The sequence below is a fragment of the Melampsora larici-populina genome (assembly GCF_000204055.1).
Source record: "Melampsora larici-populina 98AG31 unplaced genomic scaffold MELLAscaffold_13, whole genome shotgun sequence".
NCBI lineage: Eukaryota > Fungi > Basidiomycota > Pucciniomycetes > Pucciniales > Melampsoraceae > Melampsora > Melampsora laricis-populina.
In genome coordinates, this window is record NW_006768777.1 from 1205019 (window position 1) to 1222025 (window position 17007).

General features: G+C 42.6%; 4 protein-coding genes across 4 annotated transcripts; 3 read left to right on the forward strand and 1 right to left on the reverse strand.

Moving 5' to 3' along the window:
* Positions 1–1890: 1890 nt before the first annotated feature.
* MELLADRAFT_62253 (uncharacterized protein) lies at positions 1891–3846 on the forward strand (the record flags this gene model as incomplete). The annotated part of the gene is made up of 5 exons (XM_007408649.1): positions 1891–2399; positions 2474–2553; positions 2628–3031; positions 3142–3406; positions 3509–3846. 5 exons carry the CDS (start codon positions 1891–1893, stop codon positions 3844–3846), a joined length of 1596 nt encoding a protein of 531 aa, XP_007408711.1.
* A 611-nt stretch (positions 3847–4457) lies between these two features.
* Positions 4458–7206, forward strand: MELLADRAFT_105451 (uncharacterized protein; the record flags this gene model as incomplete). The annotated part of the gene is made up of 7 exons (XM_007408650.1): positions 4458–4778; positions 5014–5093; positions 5182–5788; positions 5892–6137; positions 6243–6570; positions 6636–6653; positions 6779–7206. The coding sequence occupies 7 exons, from the start codon at positions 4458–4460 to the stop codon at positions 7204–7206; spliced, it is 2028 nt and encodes a 675-aa protein (XP_007408712.1).
* A 3272-nt stretch (positions 7207–10478) lies between these two features.
* MELLADRAFT_105452 (uncharacterized protein) lies at positions 10479–14434 on the forward strand (the record flags this gene model as incomplete). The annotated part of the gene is made up of 10 exons (XM_007408651.1): positions 10479–10530; positions 10728–10774; positions 10902–11436; positions 11492–11544; positions 12078–12143; positions 12989–13188; positions 13267–13433; positions 13516–13620; positions 13694–14071; positions 14151–14434. The coding sequence occupies 10 exons, from the start codon at positions 10479–10481 to the stop codon at positions 14432–14434; spliced, it is 1887 nt and encodes a 628-aa protein (XP_007408713.1).
* Positions 14435–15008: 574 nt separating this feature from the next.
* Positions 15009–16927, reverse strand: MELLADRAFT_85275 (uncharacterized protein; the record flags this gene model as incomplete). The annotated part of the gene is made up of 3 exons (XM_007408718.1): positions 15009–15770; positions 15838–16116; positions 16181–16927. The coding sequence occupies 3 exons, from the start codon at positions 16925–16927 to the stop codon at positions 15009–15011; spliced, it is 1788 nt and encodes a 595-aa protein (XP_007408780.1).
* Between the last annotated feature and the right edge of the window lie 80 nt (positions 16928–17007).

A 17007-nucleotide genomic window follows, 5' to 3' on the forward strand; every position in this document is an offset into this window, starting at 1 on the left:
AACGTAACTCGGCAATCACTCCATCAACCTTAGTTGTCATCTCATTAAAGAATTATTTTAATTTTGAAAGAACTTCGTCTTTTGTTTTCATTAAATAAATTTTAGTAAATCTTGTATAATCATCAATAAATGTCACAAAATATTTAAATCCTTTTCGAGATACATCAGAATACGACGATACATCGGAATGGATTACACTCAAAGGTTTAGTAGATCTCCAACCAGTACGACTTGACATATTTCAACGTCTCATTTTCCCTTGAATACATATGTTACAAGTTTGCAACTTACGTAACTCCTTCTCATCCACTTTGATGTTAAGTGAAGATAGTTTTTGTTTAAGAGCTGCATAGCCAGGATGATTAAATCTAAGATGCCACAAGTGAACGTCAGAGACCATGGCTTTTGACGTATGATTGGGAGATTTTGAATGACGTACCTCTTGGTTGAGATAATATAAGTTGCCATGTTGTTGACCAGTTCCAATCACGTCACCAGAGATCTTGCAGTTTTTAACAAAAGAGACAGTCGATGAATTGAAGACAGTTGAAATATTTTTGCCGGCTAATTTCAAGACCGAGAGGAGTGGTTCAGAGAGAGATGGTACATATAATGATTTAATGTCATCAAAATCCAAAAATGGCAATGATACGAAGCCTTTAGACATAGATTTGACAATTGTTCCATTCGCCAAGCTTATGGTTGTATCATCTGATTTCTTATTGGTTATAACATCAGAGAACGGAGTCATGATTTGAGATGTTCCTGAGTCTACCAACCAACCGTCGATTTTTCCTGAAGATGCCTTGGTTTTAGCAGTGGCAGATGTAAGGTCTGTATGACCTTCACTCGAGATCACAATAACAGGGACGCTGTGAGGCACAGCGGGACAGGGTTTCTAGAACCCAAGAGACTTTTTATATTTCAAACCAACAGAGATCCCAGTAAAGGAGACTGGTTCCGAAGGATATGAGGTGGGAAGTCAGTCCCAGATCACTCTAACCATCATAACCACAACTATAGAACAAAGTAAGAGAAAATGAAAAGAAATAAGACGTACCTGGTTCCGAAGGATATGAGGTGGGAAGTCAGTCCCAGATCACTAAGGAACCAGGAGTAGAATTTGAAAACAATATATATAACGAAACAGCATCCTTAAGTTTAAGTCCTAATTATTAAGTATTTTGATCTATGTGTAATGTAATGACCGTAGGTCTTACAGTCTTCCCTCCTATGAAAAGGCACCTGTGTGTATGTAAACGCACCAAGTGTATTGGACGAAACTGTACATGCTATCTACGCACCCAGTCCGTATGCGAGTCAATAGAAATGTCTAGCTGGATAGAGGCCGCTAAGCATGAATTCAAAATTTCTCCAAGTCCCTCATTCATCAAGGTAGCACCCTTACCCTATTCAAAAACCCAATCAATTTCTCACCACCTCTACATACACTTCTCACCACTACAATTCATATTTGACCACCTATAAAAAAAATCTTACCAGCTCGCACCCAAATTCCACCAGCCTCACCACCTCATCTCATATATCACCACCAGTACATACACTCTCACAACTTCATAAAATATATCACCACCTCACCTTATGTAAGTCACCACCCTTACATCTACTGTTGCAATTTTATACCACATTCCTGATTGCTACCACCTCAGCGGTTTTTTCACCGCCTACACCCCAATTCTTACCACCCCACACAAAAATCTTACCTTCTTAGTCCGGTTCCGAAATTACCCAATCTACCTATCCAAAGCCACCAAATTGAACCCTAACTCGCAATCACCACATCGTTGTCCACTCTCTCATTCTTTCAACCATTCCCAACCTTCCCAACTCTCAACGCATCGTTTACCTCACACACCCATCACCGATCTAATGCGTCCAGGACTACGTAGTAACGAGCAACCAGGTCAAGACGATGCTGCGTCACTTCCCTCACAGTCATACCCAAGCTCGGATTCGGAAGAAAACTATGCACCCCCTTCCAACCGACGAGGACGCCAAACCCGTGGTGCCCAGCGAGGAGGCCATACTGGATCATCTGTTGCGCGTGTTGGACGTCAAAAGCGAACTAGAACAAACGATGAAAACGAACTCCCCCCCAACGATACTGACATCACAATGCCGGATCTCACTGATGAAATCAGTCTTGAGTCTGGTGAATCAGTCGCTCGCCCGACTCTTGACAACTTTCATGAACTTGGGGTCCAGTGGGGGGCAGTACGCGCAGAAGAAGTCTTATCTAGTGCCTCAATTCCCAAAAACAACCGGCCTTCGGCAACAGGCGTCTTTGAAGCGCAGGCTTTGCAAGCAGCCTACCAGTTGGACAAGACCATGCTATGCATAGTACTCAAATGCAGTCGGCATGTACTCGACGAGGCCTTGTAAGTCCAACGTCTTCCCATCAGACGACCAAATCTAGTTCCTTATCTGAAACACACCCACCTTACTTTTCCAGATTGGAAGGGCCGCTGGCTCGTGAACCCAACGCATACACCAACTATCAAAAGTACAGTATACCAGCCACCACTACCCAGAGTGAGTCAACTTCCAATCTCATTAACCATTGCTCAAACCTAATGACACCTTACTTTGGATTTATTTGTCTGTAGTCCCAGCAAAGGGAGTATCTGAAGGGTTTGGTGAGCGAAACACTGTTGTCGGCAACACCTGGTCTACATACCTGGAAGACGAGCAGAAAGTGTTCAGCCCTGAACTTTTCGAGCGATTGTGTGTCACCACAAGCGAAGCTTACGCACTAACTCAAACACCAAGGGGAATACCTTCTGTCGCAGATCAAGACACGTCCAAAGCACCAGCCCAACCAAAATCAAGCTTTAAACCGCTCAGCAATGAAGAGGTGACTACTTATGTTCCCATATTCAAGCGCCTCGTCAACCTAAACAAAGTCTCAGGCGATTTACACGAAGGTCGCCTCTGGAGACACAGTGCAAAATTTCGCTGTCGGAGCCGGGAACAACTCATGAAGCTCGAAATCAGTAAGGTGGCCCGCCAGGTCAGTCATCTAATCCTATTGCACTCGCTCATCCTATCACACTCGAATATGTAATAGTCCAAGACAAAACCTGATATCGTGCATTGTATGTGTGTACCACCCTGTTACAGCTTCATGTCTTGAAGAATCAATTCAACCTCCAATTTCACCTGCTCCTAGCGTGCTGGAACCCTGATACCTCAACAACTCAAGCGCTTTTTCAGGACGAGCACACATCGTGCCAACGCTGGGTCCGTCAAGAGAAAAAGGTGCATCTCCTCGAGCGCTTTTCCTTCGAGGCAACTAAGGCTCCCGAACACCTCCGTTCCACAGAACAAACGCTGGGCACGACCAAGGCCCTGTCCGCTGGTGCACAACGTCAAGCGGAAAAGCGGAGTGAGCTTACACAAGCGCTCAATTCATTGATCAGTTAAGTCTTTCTCTCGATTTACCATTCTACAATTTCACGGCTGACCAACGAAAGGTTTTGGTATGTAGTTCCGTTCCTCACTCGCGGTGTACCAGGTCAAAGTGACGCCCACCCAAAAGTCCCCAAGTTGAAAGAAGGATTTGCTAGGAAGACGTTCCGTGGAGGAGTCAAACTGACTTTTCATCAAACCCCAGATAGTTTAGTCAGCGATGAGATGATAGCCAAGGGCCCTAGTCGGTTGTCAAACGAAGAAGTCCAGCTATGGCTTGACGACATCAACTTCGAGCGATACAAGATCATCAAGATTGCAACAGACAGCAAAAGGAAAAGGAAAGATGGTCTTACAGAAGCAGAAGCTGCACTTGACGATGAAGAAACTGAACCTCAAGAGGGATTAACTAATTAAAAACAATGAAGACAAAACCATTTGAACACAGGCAAGTTATAATTTGTACAGACTGAAGAGACCCAAATTAAATAAATCTTTTACTTCTTTCTTTTTCAGTTTAAGCAGCTTAATTAGTTTTTCGACCGACTCATTGTAAAATTGACTTTTTGAAATCTCTTTTGGTTAGTCCCTGCAATATAGTGCCAATATGTGAAGTTTTATATTGCACTCTCACCTCAAACATAAATAAATATATATATGTCCATCCTTATCTTTTAATTTTTTTCAATATTTGAAAAGTCATTGAAAGACGCATTTTCAACTTTATATGTTTTAAATTCTGGTTTCTTCTTCATCGTTTTTCAAAGTAGTGAAGATAGCTACCCAAAGCCAAGCTTGAATAATGGGGCGATTTTATAATGCAAAATGCTTTATATTGATTGCACTTGACCTTGATTGCACACACTGTATAATCAAACCATAACCATACAAAGGATAAATCAACTGTCAAACAAATATCATAAAGCTTGTCGGTCTTAAAGCATCAGAACTCTGTTCGCTAGGGCGTAGGTTATTCATTAAATCAGGGATTCATACATGGAGTATGTCTGAATCTTTGATGACTGTGCATGCATGCAATTGATGCATGCTCCAAATGCGTCTGTGAAGGGCCGAGGCGCACGCACGACCAAAGATTGCGTCCTCACCAATTTAAACCTATGTACCGGTACGGATGGAAGAGTACAGGTACCGGTACCGCGAAAAGAGATGATGTACCGGTACCGCTGTTGTCATTTTCTAAGCAAGTCACGTCTACACCCAGAACCGACCTTCAACAGTTGAACAACAGCACCACCCCAAACCTGCGCCACCTGCCGACTCATTCCACCATGCAACAACTTCAAGCACCCCCTACACACACCACCAAAGGGCACATTTCACAAGCTATGGTTCGTTACTTCTCCTAGTCCTCTCTAATGCGATATCTCTTGTGCCAGGAATCATCCATTCTTAGCCGGATCTCTGAACTTCATTCCTGTGTATCATGCATTCAAGGCATCCGGATGTGCTTCTGAATGCATGAAGCAAGAGGATCGTATTTCAACCAGAGCCCAAGCTAACTCATGTTTTTCCTTCATTTCATACACAACCCCAACTGGCTGACAAATCGACCTCAAAACCTAGCCACTGGAAATCGACACAGGAAACGAATCAGAGCTCACCGACCTATCGGATCTAGAAGGAGCCGGCCCGCCCATCATCAGGTAAGCAGATCGGCTCCAACTTATCGGTCAAGATGCTTACTATTCCGCTCAAGATGCTTACTATTCCAAATCTTGCTATATGTTGAAGATCCCAAAGCGCTCCTCCTGCAAAAAAAACGAAAGTTGTTGCTAGTTTAAAACCATCTAAGACCAAGCGCCCTGGAAAGAAAGCCAAGCTTCGCACTCACGAGATTTCCAAGCACTTAAGGCCCGATATCCCGGCTCATGAATTCCGTAGTGTGTATCGGCGTCGTTCCATGGTGGCTGACTATCTCAAGGGTGTTTTTGAGACTGCCAGGGTCATTCCTGTTGACTTTGACATGGCGGTCGCGTTCTTCTTGCAACAAGTCAATCATCTCCAGCTTGGAGACATTCCTATAAGCGTCAACAAGGTCTTAGACAACTTCTCTCTTCTTGAACCCCTGAATGGTCGGCAAGACAGCATTCTTCAATGTGCTTATCACATCAAACAAACGCTCAACGAGTACGCCACTTGTCCTTCCGGCCCGAAGCCTTTCGCACTCCGATTTCCCAACCTCACTTCCCTGAACAACCTGGCCATCCAGCGCTCCATTTCGCCTGAAATCGTAGGAGAAGGCGAAGCAGTTATCTTTATCGATCTGGCCGGTCGAGTTGCAGCTGTTGGTGTCCCACCAAAGGAACCGAGCCATCTTGCAAAGACGCTCAGTGGTTATGTAAGTCAAACATGCTATTTCACATCTCTTTTCCTGTGTGTCACTGATTATCATTTTGTCTTATCATCGTTTTATCTTCCACTGCTACTGCTGATCTCTATAGAAACGTGGTCGCATTGCTTTCGATGGCGCTGCTGAAGTCCACGATCTCACCCCTTTCATCGGCCCGATGACGTTTGAAACGTTCACCCTCACGTCTCATCCGCCTCGTCCAAATGCACAGAGTCCATTTCAGGTATCTGAACAAGCTAGCATTCTACTCAGTGGTGCGGATAACAGGTTCATAGAAGTCCCTGGTACGCTCAATGGAGCTTTACCTTCGCAGGCCGTTGGGTACGGACGATATTCTGTAGGTGATTCCTAATTGTTCAACGAACCTTTGTTGAACAATTGCTCCATTTCTAAACCTAAGATGGTTGTGCTGATTGCACCAATTTCTTGTCTTTATGCGTAGAACCTAGCCACTGGCATGTCAGACACGCAATTGAGATTGGGCGCAAATCGCCAGGGGCATCCTTTATCTGGGTGGGATAAAGCCGACATCAGCCATTACAACCTTCCTTACATTATTCAGATGGGTAAGGAACACGCATATAAGCGTGAGGATCACGCGCGTATGGATTCTGAGCTCCTATGGTACCTTGAAATGGGAAGGCTCATCATCAAAGCTTTCCAGCCCGATTCTTACTCGGCTGCAATGAGGGCGCTACGCGTGATTGTCACCAAAGGAACGCCAGCTGCGGCTCGCGAAGTGAAGGATCTGGTGAACCCTGTCGGTATTGGTATGTTAAGCTTGCTCTTGATAATGTTCAAGACTCTGGCTAACATTCACTTGTGCATATTCCAGGCAGGCACACGATGTTCGGTATGCAGGTCGATCACCATCGTGATGGCAACAACACAAATTTGTTTGCCTCCGCTAACTTCTTTGGCGAAAACTATGGGGGGGCGAATTAATCCTCAACTATCTGGGCTATGCGCTTCATGGAGGACCCGGTTATTCCGTTCATGGTGCTTTCGACATACTCATGCATGGAGTTGGACAAATCACCCGACTCCCAAACCGCGGCGATTGTCCACCTCAAAGGATCTGCATGGCAATCTATAGCCATGCAGACGTTTTCGCTGGTGCTGCTCGATTTTCTGGAATGCACCAAAATCCTAAGGTCTTCAGTGACCACAACCTTTGGATCCCATTTTATCCAGCAGGTTTTTTGCTCTCACGATCACTGACAATATTTGAAGACGAAAAAAAGCGCTTGAAAGAGAAATATCGAGATGAGGTTCGAGTATACCAGGCTGCAAAAGAGGCAGCGGAGGAGGCAGCAAATAAGGCACATGAAGCACGTGAGGCTGCAGGTGCATTGAATTTAGCTCACTCATACCCAAATCACCCTTTTTCCAAGCGTTCCTGCTAAAATACTAAAGAATCATATAAACTTGTTATTCCTAGCGTCTCTACTAAAATAGAATCATCTTATGTTGTTCTTCCAAGCGTCTCTACTGCTACTAAAATAATAAAGATTTATATTACCTTTGTTGTCCAAGCGTTTTTACTAAAATAATAAAGATTCATGTGACCTTGTGGTTGGAACAGTTTCAAGTGAAACTGTTTTTGATTGTTTCTTGATTGTTGGTGTTACATTCTTTGTTGATTGTATGGTGATGATACTTATCTCCCATCTCCAAATAATTCAGACCAAAGTGAGCAGTTGCAATATTATAGCTTACCTTTGGTTTTCAAGCGTGTGTTTTAAAATAAGCATGTATCGCTTTTTTGAAATCCCATGGATGACATGATTTTGTGAACCAATGTTGCAAAGTTAAACTTGAGCATTTATTTGACTCATTCAAAGATAAGCATATGTAGAATTTGGTCCAAACCAAATCATCACTTGATGGTTTATTTTATTCTTGTATCACAATGCAAGTTTACTTGATTGAAAACAGGCTGAAATCATCAATATCCATTGGGAGTGATGCAACATGCTCATCATCAGTATTTGACATCATTTTGGAATCATAAAGCAATGTTAAGAGGAAAAATTGTTCATGATGGATTTTTCATAATCACAACGCAACACATTAAAGGAAATGATGGGAGCTTTGACATTCACCATTATACATTCACCATTATATCTCTTAAGTCTGGTGATCATTTCAATTGTATAGTAATACTCACAGTACTTCTAATATAAATGCAAGTCACTCTCCAACATTAAATAAATAATGCAAAAAGATCAATCACAGTGAAACATCAAGACTCTTTGGTGATCATGAAAGAATGTGGCTGCAGGTGGGTCAATTTGGGTCAAACTCTAATTCCCACTAAAGTTTGTAGATATTAAGCGCATCCAAACATGCAAAGATTTGTTCATGTTCATCTTGCTACACCAATTGCATGGTGCCGAGATGGCCAATATCCTCATCTTACATTTGCTCCAAGAGCCTCAAAAATACAATATAACTGTCAGTCGAGCGGATTTAGCTGAAGTCACAATGGAACATCTTTTATATTTGGCTATATATTCAGCATGTTACTCAAAGTGCTCACCAAAATGGGACTTTACTCGATTCAAGCAGTTTCATTTCCAGCATTATTTATATGTATGGATGCCATAGGAATTCAAGACTTCGAATTTATTAAATCTATCAGAACCTTTGAAAGCTGGTGTCATTCAATATTGGTTCTTCATTGTTCAATATTGTATGTACGTTGCGGAAAAAACTTAATGATACAAAACATATGATGAAGATATTTAAATGCAGCGAAACATCATAAAACTTCGGTCGGTGAGCATAAATAGCATTAAATTGAATTGCCATGTGGGAAGCGGCGATAAGATCATGTGTGGTACAGCTCATAGTTCGTCGACATGAAGTCCTCGTGTGACTTGCAAAGTTCTTGCATCCAGAGCACCAAACACAAGCTATCGGCGCATCGCTAACGTTGTTAATTCACCTGAGTACTGCCTTCCTTGTGGGTTGTGTTGTTGAATCATTCTCCTCGACTGAACTGCAAGTGTTCTTGCGAACCAAACGAGTCAAGGAATGATATCACTGAAATGATCTCGCCACCACCACGAAACCGATTCACTTGGATTTGCTATCATGAATAAGAATTCAGGATGCTACCTGATATATCAACTTTAAATTACCAATTTACTTTCACTTATTCCATGCACCACACCGGCCCCATCATTGTATCAGCAACTCAACCACAAGGTCACAAGGTGTTTAAGTTATAGTCACTTGGCAATTATCTCTCAGCGAACTTGGCAATCCAGAAGTAACCGAGTCGACGACTGATCTCACTGAAATGATACCACCTCCACCACGAGACCGATTCACTTCATTTTCAATTTGCCATCATGAATTTCTACCTAACCTCATATTCCTTTTGGAACCGAACCAAATCAATATAAAACAACGAAAATTTATGCCTAGTTTTATGATATACAATCATTTACCATTTCATTTGAGCGAATCATTCCAAGATAATCATGATATATAATCATTTAATCAATTCTAGAGAATCAATTCAAGAAATATCATTGTTCGAGTTCAGGATCATGATATATAATCATTTAATCAATTCCAGATAATCAATTCATGATATACATTTATATAATTCAAGATATGTCATTGTTCGAGTTCAGGATCATGATATATAATCATTTAATCAATTCTAGATAATCAATTCAACATATATCATTGTTCGAGTTCAGGTTCATGATATATAATCATTTAATCAATTCCAGATAATCAATTCATGATATACATTTATATAATTCAAGATATGTCATTGTTCGAGTTCAGGATCATGATATATAATCATTTAATCAATTCTAGATAATCAATTCAACATATATCATTGTTCGAGTTCAGGATCATGATATATAATCATTTAATCAATTCCAGATAATCAATTCAAGATATACATTTATATAACAAGTTTTATGATATATAATCACTGTTCGAGTTCAGGATGGTAGCTAGACTCGATTTCCTTTGGGGATCAAATCAAGATAAACAAATCAAGATATATATTCAATTATATATATTGTTATAATCATTTACCAATCCATTTTAGCGAATCAAATCAAGATATTTACTTCTATATATATGTTCTTTCATATACAAGTGATCAACATTTACCAAATCAATTTAGCGAATGCAATCAACATATAAGTTCATTTATATAAGAAGTTCAATTCAACATATACAATTATATAACAAGTTTTATGATATATAATCACTGTTTGAGTTCAGGATGCTAGCCAGACTCGATTTCCTTTGGGGATCAAATCAAGATAAACAAATCAAGATATATATTCAATTATATCTCATGTTATAATCATTTACCAATCTATTCCAGCGAATCAAATCAAGATATTTACTTCTATATATATGTTCTTTCATATACAAGTGATCAACATTTACCAAATCAATTTAGCGAATGCAATCAACATATAAGTTCATTTATATAAGAAGTTTTATGATATATAATCAACTATCAACTTTTATTGAAACAATCGAAGAATGATCTATTATATTTCCTTCATGTGTGTTATTATTGACACTTCCTTCAAGTTTCCAATGAAAACAATACGATTTAATAATATAATGATATCTTATTATATGCTTCTGCGTTTGTCCTAGAAGTTGGCCTTAGTATCAAAGATATACCATGTTACATTCAAACTACCCTTTGGCTGAAGATATGCGCGAAACAATGGGCAGTGAGTTTCTCATGTAATTCTTTCATGAAACGGATCATGACATTGACTTATTCATGAATTGATGCACCAGTTGTATAATGCAGTGACCATCATACAAGGGACGATAACATAACATCATATGGGAATATGCATTACATCTCGGATCGGTTACCTTGCTTTGTTTTCCCGAAAGGCGGGTTGAACCCCGATGTGTACAGTTGTGGCCAACGGATCAAACTTTGGCAAGAAACCGATGAGTAAAGGGGTTTGTGATATCCTTACCGCAATTTGTTTTTGACATTTCTCATCCACACTCATCCATTTTCGCTCATATATAACTGATCATGGTTTCTATTCGCATTATTCGGGGGATGAACACTCGACCAAAACAGCCTAAGCCTGTAACGAATCGTCAGCGCGAACTGGTAGCTCAACAAGCACGCGAACTCGAGCAAGCCTTAAAGGCCAATGCTGCACTGCAGAGAAGGCTGACGCTTTTGGAGCAACGCCTGGCCGAGCGGGCTAGAATTGACATCCCACGTCCGGGATACAAAATACCTTTTGATCAACCCATGTTTCCCCCCCATCCTGACCCATTGGATGACCCTGAAGGAGTCGAAGACGACGACGATGACCGTAACAACTATGTGATAGACCCCCTTGAATTCATGCCGAGGCCACCGGCACTTCCTAATCAACCCGAAGACCCGGTAATACTTGGATTGCGACGAGATCTACATCTTCGAAACCGGCTGATTCACGAGGAACGATGGGCATGGCAATACGCCATCATGTTACCTACGTTTCTGCGGTGTCGATTGCTAACTTCCAACTGGGGTAATCATGCAAATTGGGACCACGACTTTCGAGGACCATGCAACTGTTCCAATGCGACTGAGCGCGAGGTTGACCTTGTGGATGTTATGAGTTAGCAAACCACGAGTTCACTGCGATCAACAAGATACTGACGGATTTTTTACAGGTAGGCAACGTGTCAAGATAAGGTTTTGCAAACGGTGTGATCCATCCGACATGGTCAGGCTGTTACTAATGGGTTACATTGGGGCGTCTCCAGTTCGTCCTGAAACCGCATTTTCAGTACGATTGATGGTGCATCACCATGCTATATGGCTAAGATGCGCTGTTCCAACCCAAGGTTTCTGCGAGGCGTTGGACGATATCCTAGATTCGTTCAGCCCACTCATTCTCTGTCGCAAAACCTTACAAGTAAGTTATCACCATCTGCCTAGTTAGTGGCCGCTCTGAACTGACATGACTTGCAGCCGCGAGACTGGCGCATCCCATTTACCGATTCAATAGACACATATCGCGCCATTCTACTGCAAATCAGAACCCTCGAATATCAAAAGATGGAACTATCCGAATTAGGTATCCTTGCGGCGAACTGCCCTAAGTGCTTTGGGCCTCCCGTGGGTATCACAAGGCCTGAAGAGCCCGATGTGACAATTTGTTTGGATGGAAACTTTCAGCATCGTCGGCATGCAAAAGCCAGTGTCACCATACCTGGATCTCAGCCTCCCCGACCCGATATCTTCTTGGATCCAAAGGCAGTTCAACACATGGCACGGCAATGGAATCGGTCTCAAGCTCAAGATGGTGAGGATGAAGAAGTGGTCCGTTTCATTAATAACATGAATGATGAGTGGATGGATCTGATGAATCCATATATACAGGACCAGTGTACTGAAGCGCACAAAGCGGCCGATGATGGCCGAGGTAAAGGATATTTCAAAAACATGGATGAGTCGGGGTTGATTGGCATGGCGTGTCGTCACGACCATCTCTTGCAATACATCAATTTGACGCAGAGTGGTGAGAAGTATGTGACTCTCCTCACCTTTTTGGTTGTTTACATATCATCAATATGAGGCTGACTATTACTGTTGTAGATCTTATTACGCACTTGCAATGATCAAGTGGATCCTTGATATCCTAGCCCACAACCGCGAACATACCAATAAAGTCCTGGTCTTATACGACATTGGATGCAATTTGGACAAATCCATTAAGAATGTAATTGTATACTGATGAATGAAGTATAATGAAGATTTCAACTGACTAACTGACTTTGGACTTTGATTTTGCTAGCGTAATTTCTTTCCTGACGAGCGAGCAGCGAATCGATTGAGGCTTGCGACGGCTTTGTTCCATTCTTATGCGCACAATTGGGGGTGTCAGCTCGAGTACAACCCTCGGCTTTTACCAGGTACGGGTAAATCGAACGGCGAAGGGCTGGAACGGGTATGGTTCAAGAACTCCCGTTTGATCAAGCCTAACCGATATGCAACCAAACAGCGGCGCTTGGTAAGCCTGGATTTATGGACTTCCCATCAGAACATCGTCCAGAGGGATCGAGCAGGTCAGTTAAGTAAGTGTGTGATTCCAATCCCATAGACAAAACTAACACCGTTGACTCTCAATAACCAAAGTGTCGTACATGGCCTCACAAACGGAAAAGTATAAGGCCGAGCTTGTTCAAGCACAGGCGATTTTAGGAAGGCTTGCGCGGGCAAATGCCACTCATACAACAGATTATTTCGAGCAACAATGGGAGCGACAGCGGGAAATCCAATTGCGAGCAATCAACGTGAGAGTCAAAGAGAAACGAGAACGACTCAAGGTGCTCCTCAAGCTAGAGGAGAACATGCTTGAGGCTCGGTGAGTTCCATCTATCATGATATCACTTTTGCAATGAGCTGAGAGTGTCTGACCAACTGCTTTACAATGGGACTGTAGTCAGGAGATGGCCGACCTTGACGCTATCCATGCGCCCATTAGAACTCAGGAACAACAGCATGAACTGACAAATTTGCCTTTGTCTTTGGCAAATTTGGAGGCGCAAATACAAGATGTTGCGGAGGAGCTGGGTAATGCTGAGCTTTTGAATGCTCGGGGTGGTGAAGGTTTGTTTCATAACATTACGTGCCGATTTTTTGTTTTGCTTATAACAGACTGATATATGGGGTTCGATTTGTGTGGTTGTAGATGGCCAAATCAAGGCGTGTCTCGTGGTGCAGGTGGCGCTGGGTCTGTTGTACGAAGCGAAGTTCGATGTCATCCAGCAAGAAGCTGATGCCAAGAATAAGACAGGTGAACGATATAATCTTACTTTATCCACTTTGATCGCATTATCGCACTAATATCTATGATACAATTTGACAAGGTGCAAAACAGCAGCCTCGCAATGAACAGCTCCGCGCAAAGAAGCATGGCATCTTGAAAAAGAAGACTGCAACCTATCTACGACATGCAACTAAGTACAACATTCGGTTTGAACCAGCACAGAGGCTGCTCGAACCTACTTTTGAGGAGGTTCTGGGAATGGATCTACTTGATCCATTCTGGAATGCGGGTGCATTGAATCACCCTGACGAGCCATGGGCCAGTTGCAAGAGCACCAAAGAAGGGATTGTAGCATTTCGTAGTCAGAGATCATGTGAAGAAGAATTGCGGTGTTTAGGGCGAGAGTGTAGACAACTCATGTTGTGGGGGATCGACTATCAATCGCGCGTTGTTAGAGCAAAGCCAAATGCGGCTGAAGGTAAATCTTTGCTTCATCTGACATTCAATATCATCGCATTGGACACTATTGATACATTATTGATACATTCTTTGTCCAGGCCACGATCAACAGCTTGAATGGGAGTCTCTGCATAGTGGACTCGCCAAACGTACATGTCGGCTTTGGAAGCGATGGGACAACGCTTTGGTCAAAATTTTGCATTCTACAGCTCAATATGTAGAAGGAAGTAATGCTCTAGATGTGAACCTATTACAGGACTGGACAGGAATGGTTGCTGCGACAGCGGGACAATGGGAAGCCGTATTAGGTGTTAGAATCATCTGGGTGGAGGAGCAAGGTCATGGGGAGGCAGGTGGTGCGGAGGATGAGGAGGATGAATGATCTTTTGGGGCTGCATAATCATCTTCTCATGTCATATAGTCTCATACTCATACTTGGGATGATGAGATGTTTGATTGTATGATCGACTATTATAATGAAACATTTTTGAGATAGTAACTACCCTAAGTTCCAAATATGCAATGAGAATGATTGAATGTACCACTTAATGAAGGTGATTGAATCATTACAAATTGCAATCGAATCATTCATTATCAAACTCTTGTGTAAGTTTTTTAGTTGGATACTGTAAGTCATCAATCAAGATACAGGCGAGTTCCTCTATGGAAATGATATGACTATCAAAATGATGTTCAAGGAATGAATCACTCATCATTGATCGACTCTTGAATTGTTTTGTTCAACAACATTTAACTAAATTTACTATGTAAGAATGATGTTTAGGATAGACAAACAAGCCGATTTCGAAGAATTTCAAATAATCATTGATTGGAACAAAACAAACATAACAAATCAAGAGATTGGAAAATGAAAACCGATGACCCCAACATTTGAAACCAAGTGGAAAGAGCATTCTTTGAAAATAGAAGCAAGGAATTATGTCATGATGGTGATATTAGTCGATGGATATAGGAGACGCCTGCTTACGCCTTTTTGACTTGCGTTTTACATGATGTTGGCTTAAAAATGCAGTGTGCTTCTCAATAAGGGGTGTCCACCTGTCTGACCAGGTCGAGGCGTTCAGCGAGTGGTGTCGGCGCCAGGAGGGATCCAGTCGCGGTACTGGAAGATCGGTGAGAGTGTAATCCAATGTTAGTGAGCAGAAGTGGAGGTTGTAGAATGCGATGACAATAGGGGGGTTCTGGTTGGGTGGTGAAAGGTACGGAAATGTGACCATACTAGAGCCAGCGGGGTCATAGTAGATTACAGGTCGGTCGAAAGTTGTAGCAATCAGTCCTCCAAAACCTGGCATCGAGAGCCAGTGTTGTTGTTCAAAAACAACGTTGACCTTGTCGGTACGGAGTCGTGCTAGAGCTTCGGATCGAGTACCAGGTAGGTGTTTTTCGGTAAAGGTCTCAGGATGTTGTTCCAAAGTCGCCACCATGCTCTGGCGTACAAATTGCCAGTCTTCTTGTGAACGACCAAGGGATGCGGCAATTGCTCGAAAACCACAATGGCCATCAGCTTTAACTTCGTGGATATCGGTGATAAACGGTGTGAGCCATGTATTAATATTGTATTTGGCCAATAGGGCCGGAAGTGAGGGGTTAGGTGGAGGTTTCAGCGAGAGAGCACAATTGCGAAGCCGGTGGCGTGTAACCACTTGAGGGGGAGTGTTGGTTTCAAGTGGGATGAGTCGCGAGGGACTGCTGGTTTTCTACACAGCATGCATGACACGTCAAATTTCATCAAATGCTTGAGATTAACAGAGGCTGATCACTTACTTTGGGTACGGTTTGAATTGATGGTTTTAGATTTACAGCACTTGGATCATCGGTTGCCTCAGTGGCATTTGTCTCGGTGCTCTTATTGTTGATATTGGTTTTCGAGTTTTCTTCAGCGTCAAGACATGCTGGTGAGGGTGAGTTGCGTTGTTGGGGTTGTTGGGGTGGAGAGGCTGCAACGGGGATTAGGTCGATTGCGATTGCTGCTTGAATTTGTGAATTTTCCTGTGAATCGTGATCAGAAAAAGGGCCTAAGAAGTCCTCAATCATTCGATCAATCTGTAAGTGAGGCGAGTCAGCACAACTTTACCTGAATACATAGTTAGTTTATATGAATACTGACTGATGTATTTCCTTGCCTTGGTTCTACATCAAACAGGTAGTGTTCATGTTCTTTGATTTGGATCACAGACTCTGGGGCTGAAATCCTCGGAGGTTCGCTGATTATACAATTGATTTGATTAAGCTTTTGCTGCCTTGTGGTTGGTGACATGGCATTGAGTCGTGCAGCGACATGATCCAGCGTCATTTGCAGTGATGTATCGTTATGGTGTTGAATCGAAGCGTCAACTTGGTTAGAATTGGAAGTTTCGAGGTTTCGAGATGCTTCTTGGGAGGTATTGTCAGAAATTGAGTGTGTAGTGTGAGGTTCAAGTTTTGTGGTGTCAAGTTTAGTCGCTTTGGACTTGGGTCGTCTGTTTCGCGGTTTGACTGTGTGATCGGGGTCGTGATTGTGTCCAAGATGAATATGAATCAGCATCCAGGACTGGTTTGTGTGATTGATTCGAGCTGTCATCTTGAATTTGCAGCCGATTCGGCCTGATCGTGTTGGTTGCTTGCGTCCCTTGACGACAGGCGGATAGCCACCTCGATGACAATGATAATGGCAGATGAGGCCAGTTGACGAGTTTCCTTTTCGTATGTTATACCCGTGCTTGTGAGCGCCAAATGCTTGTACGTAGTCGTCCATGTCGTCACGGTTAGTAGTAAATAGCTCAATCTCGGGTGGTGCTGGTAAAACGACTTCGGCGTTGGTTATGGGTGGGGGGAGGGTTTGGGTATTGAGCGAGGTTGGGGGCTGAGGTTCCATGTTGAGAGACAAATATTTCTAACTGTTAGAATGTGAAAGGCGAGTTGAGGTGGTGAGGTTCTCCTGTCGAGGTGGTGTGG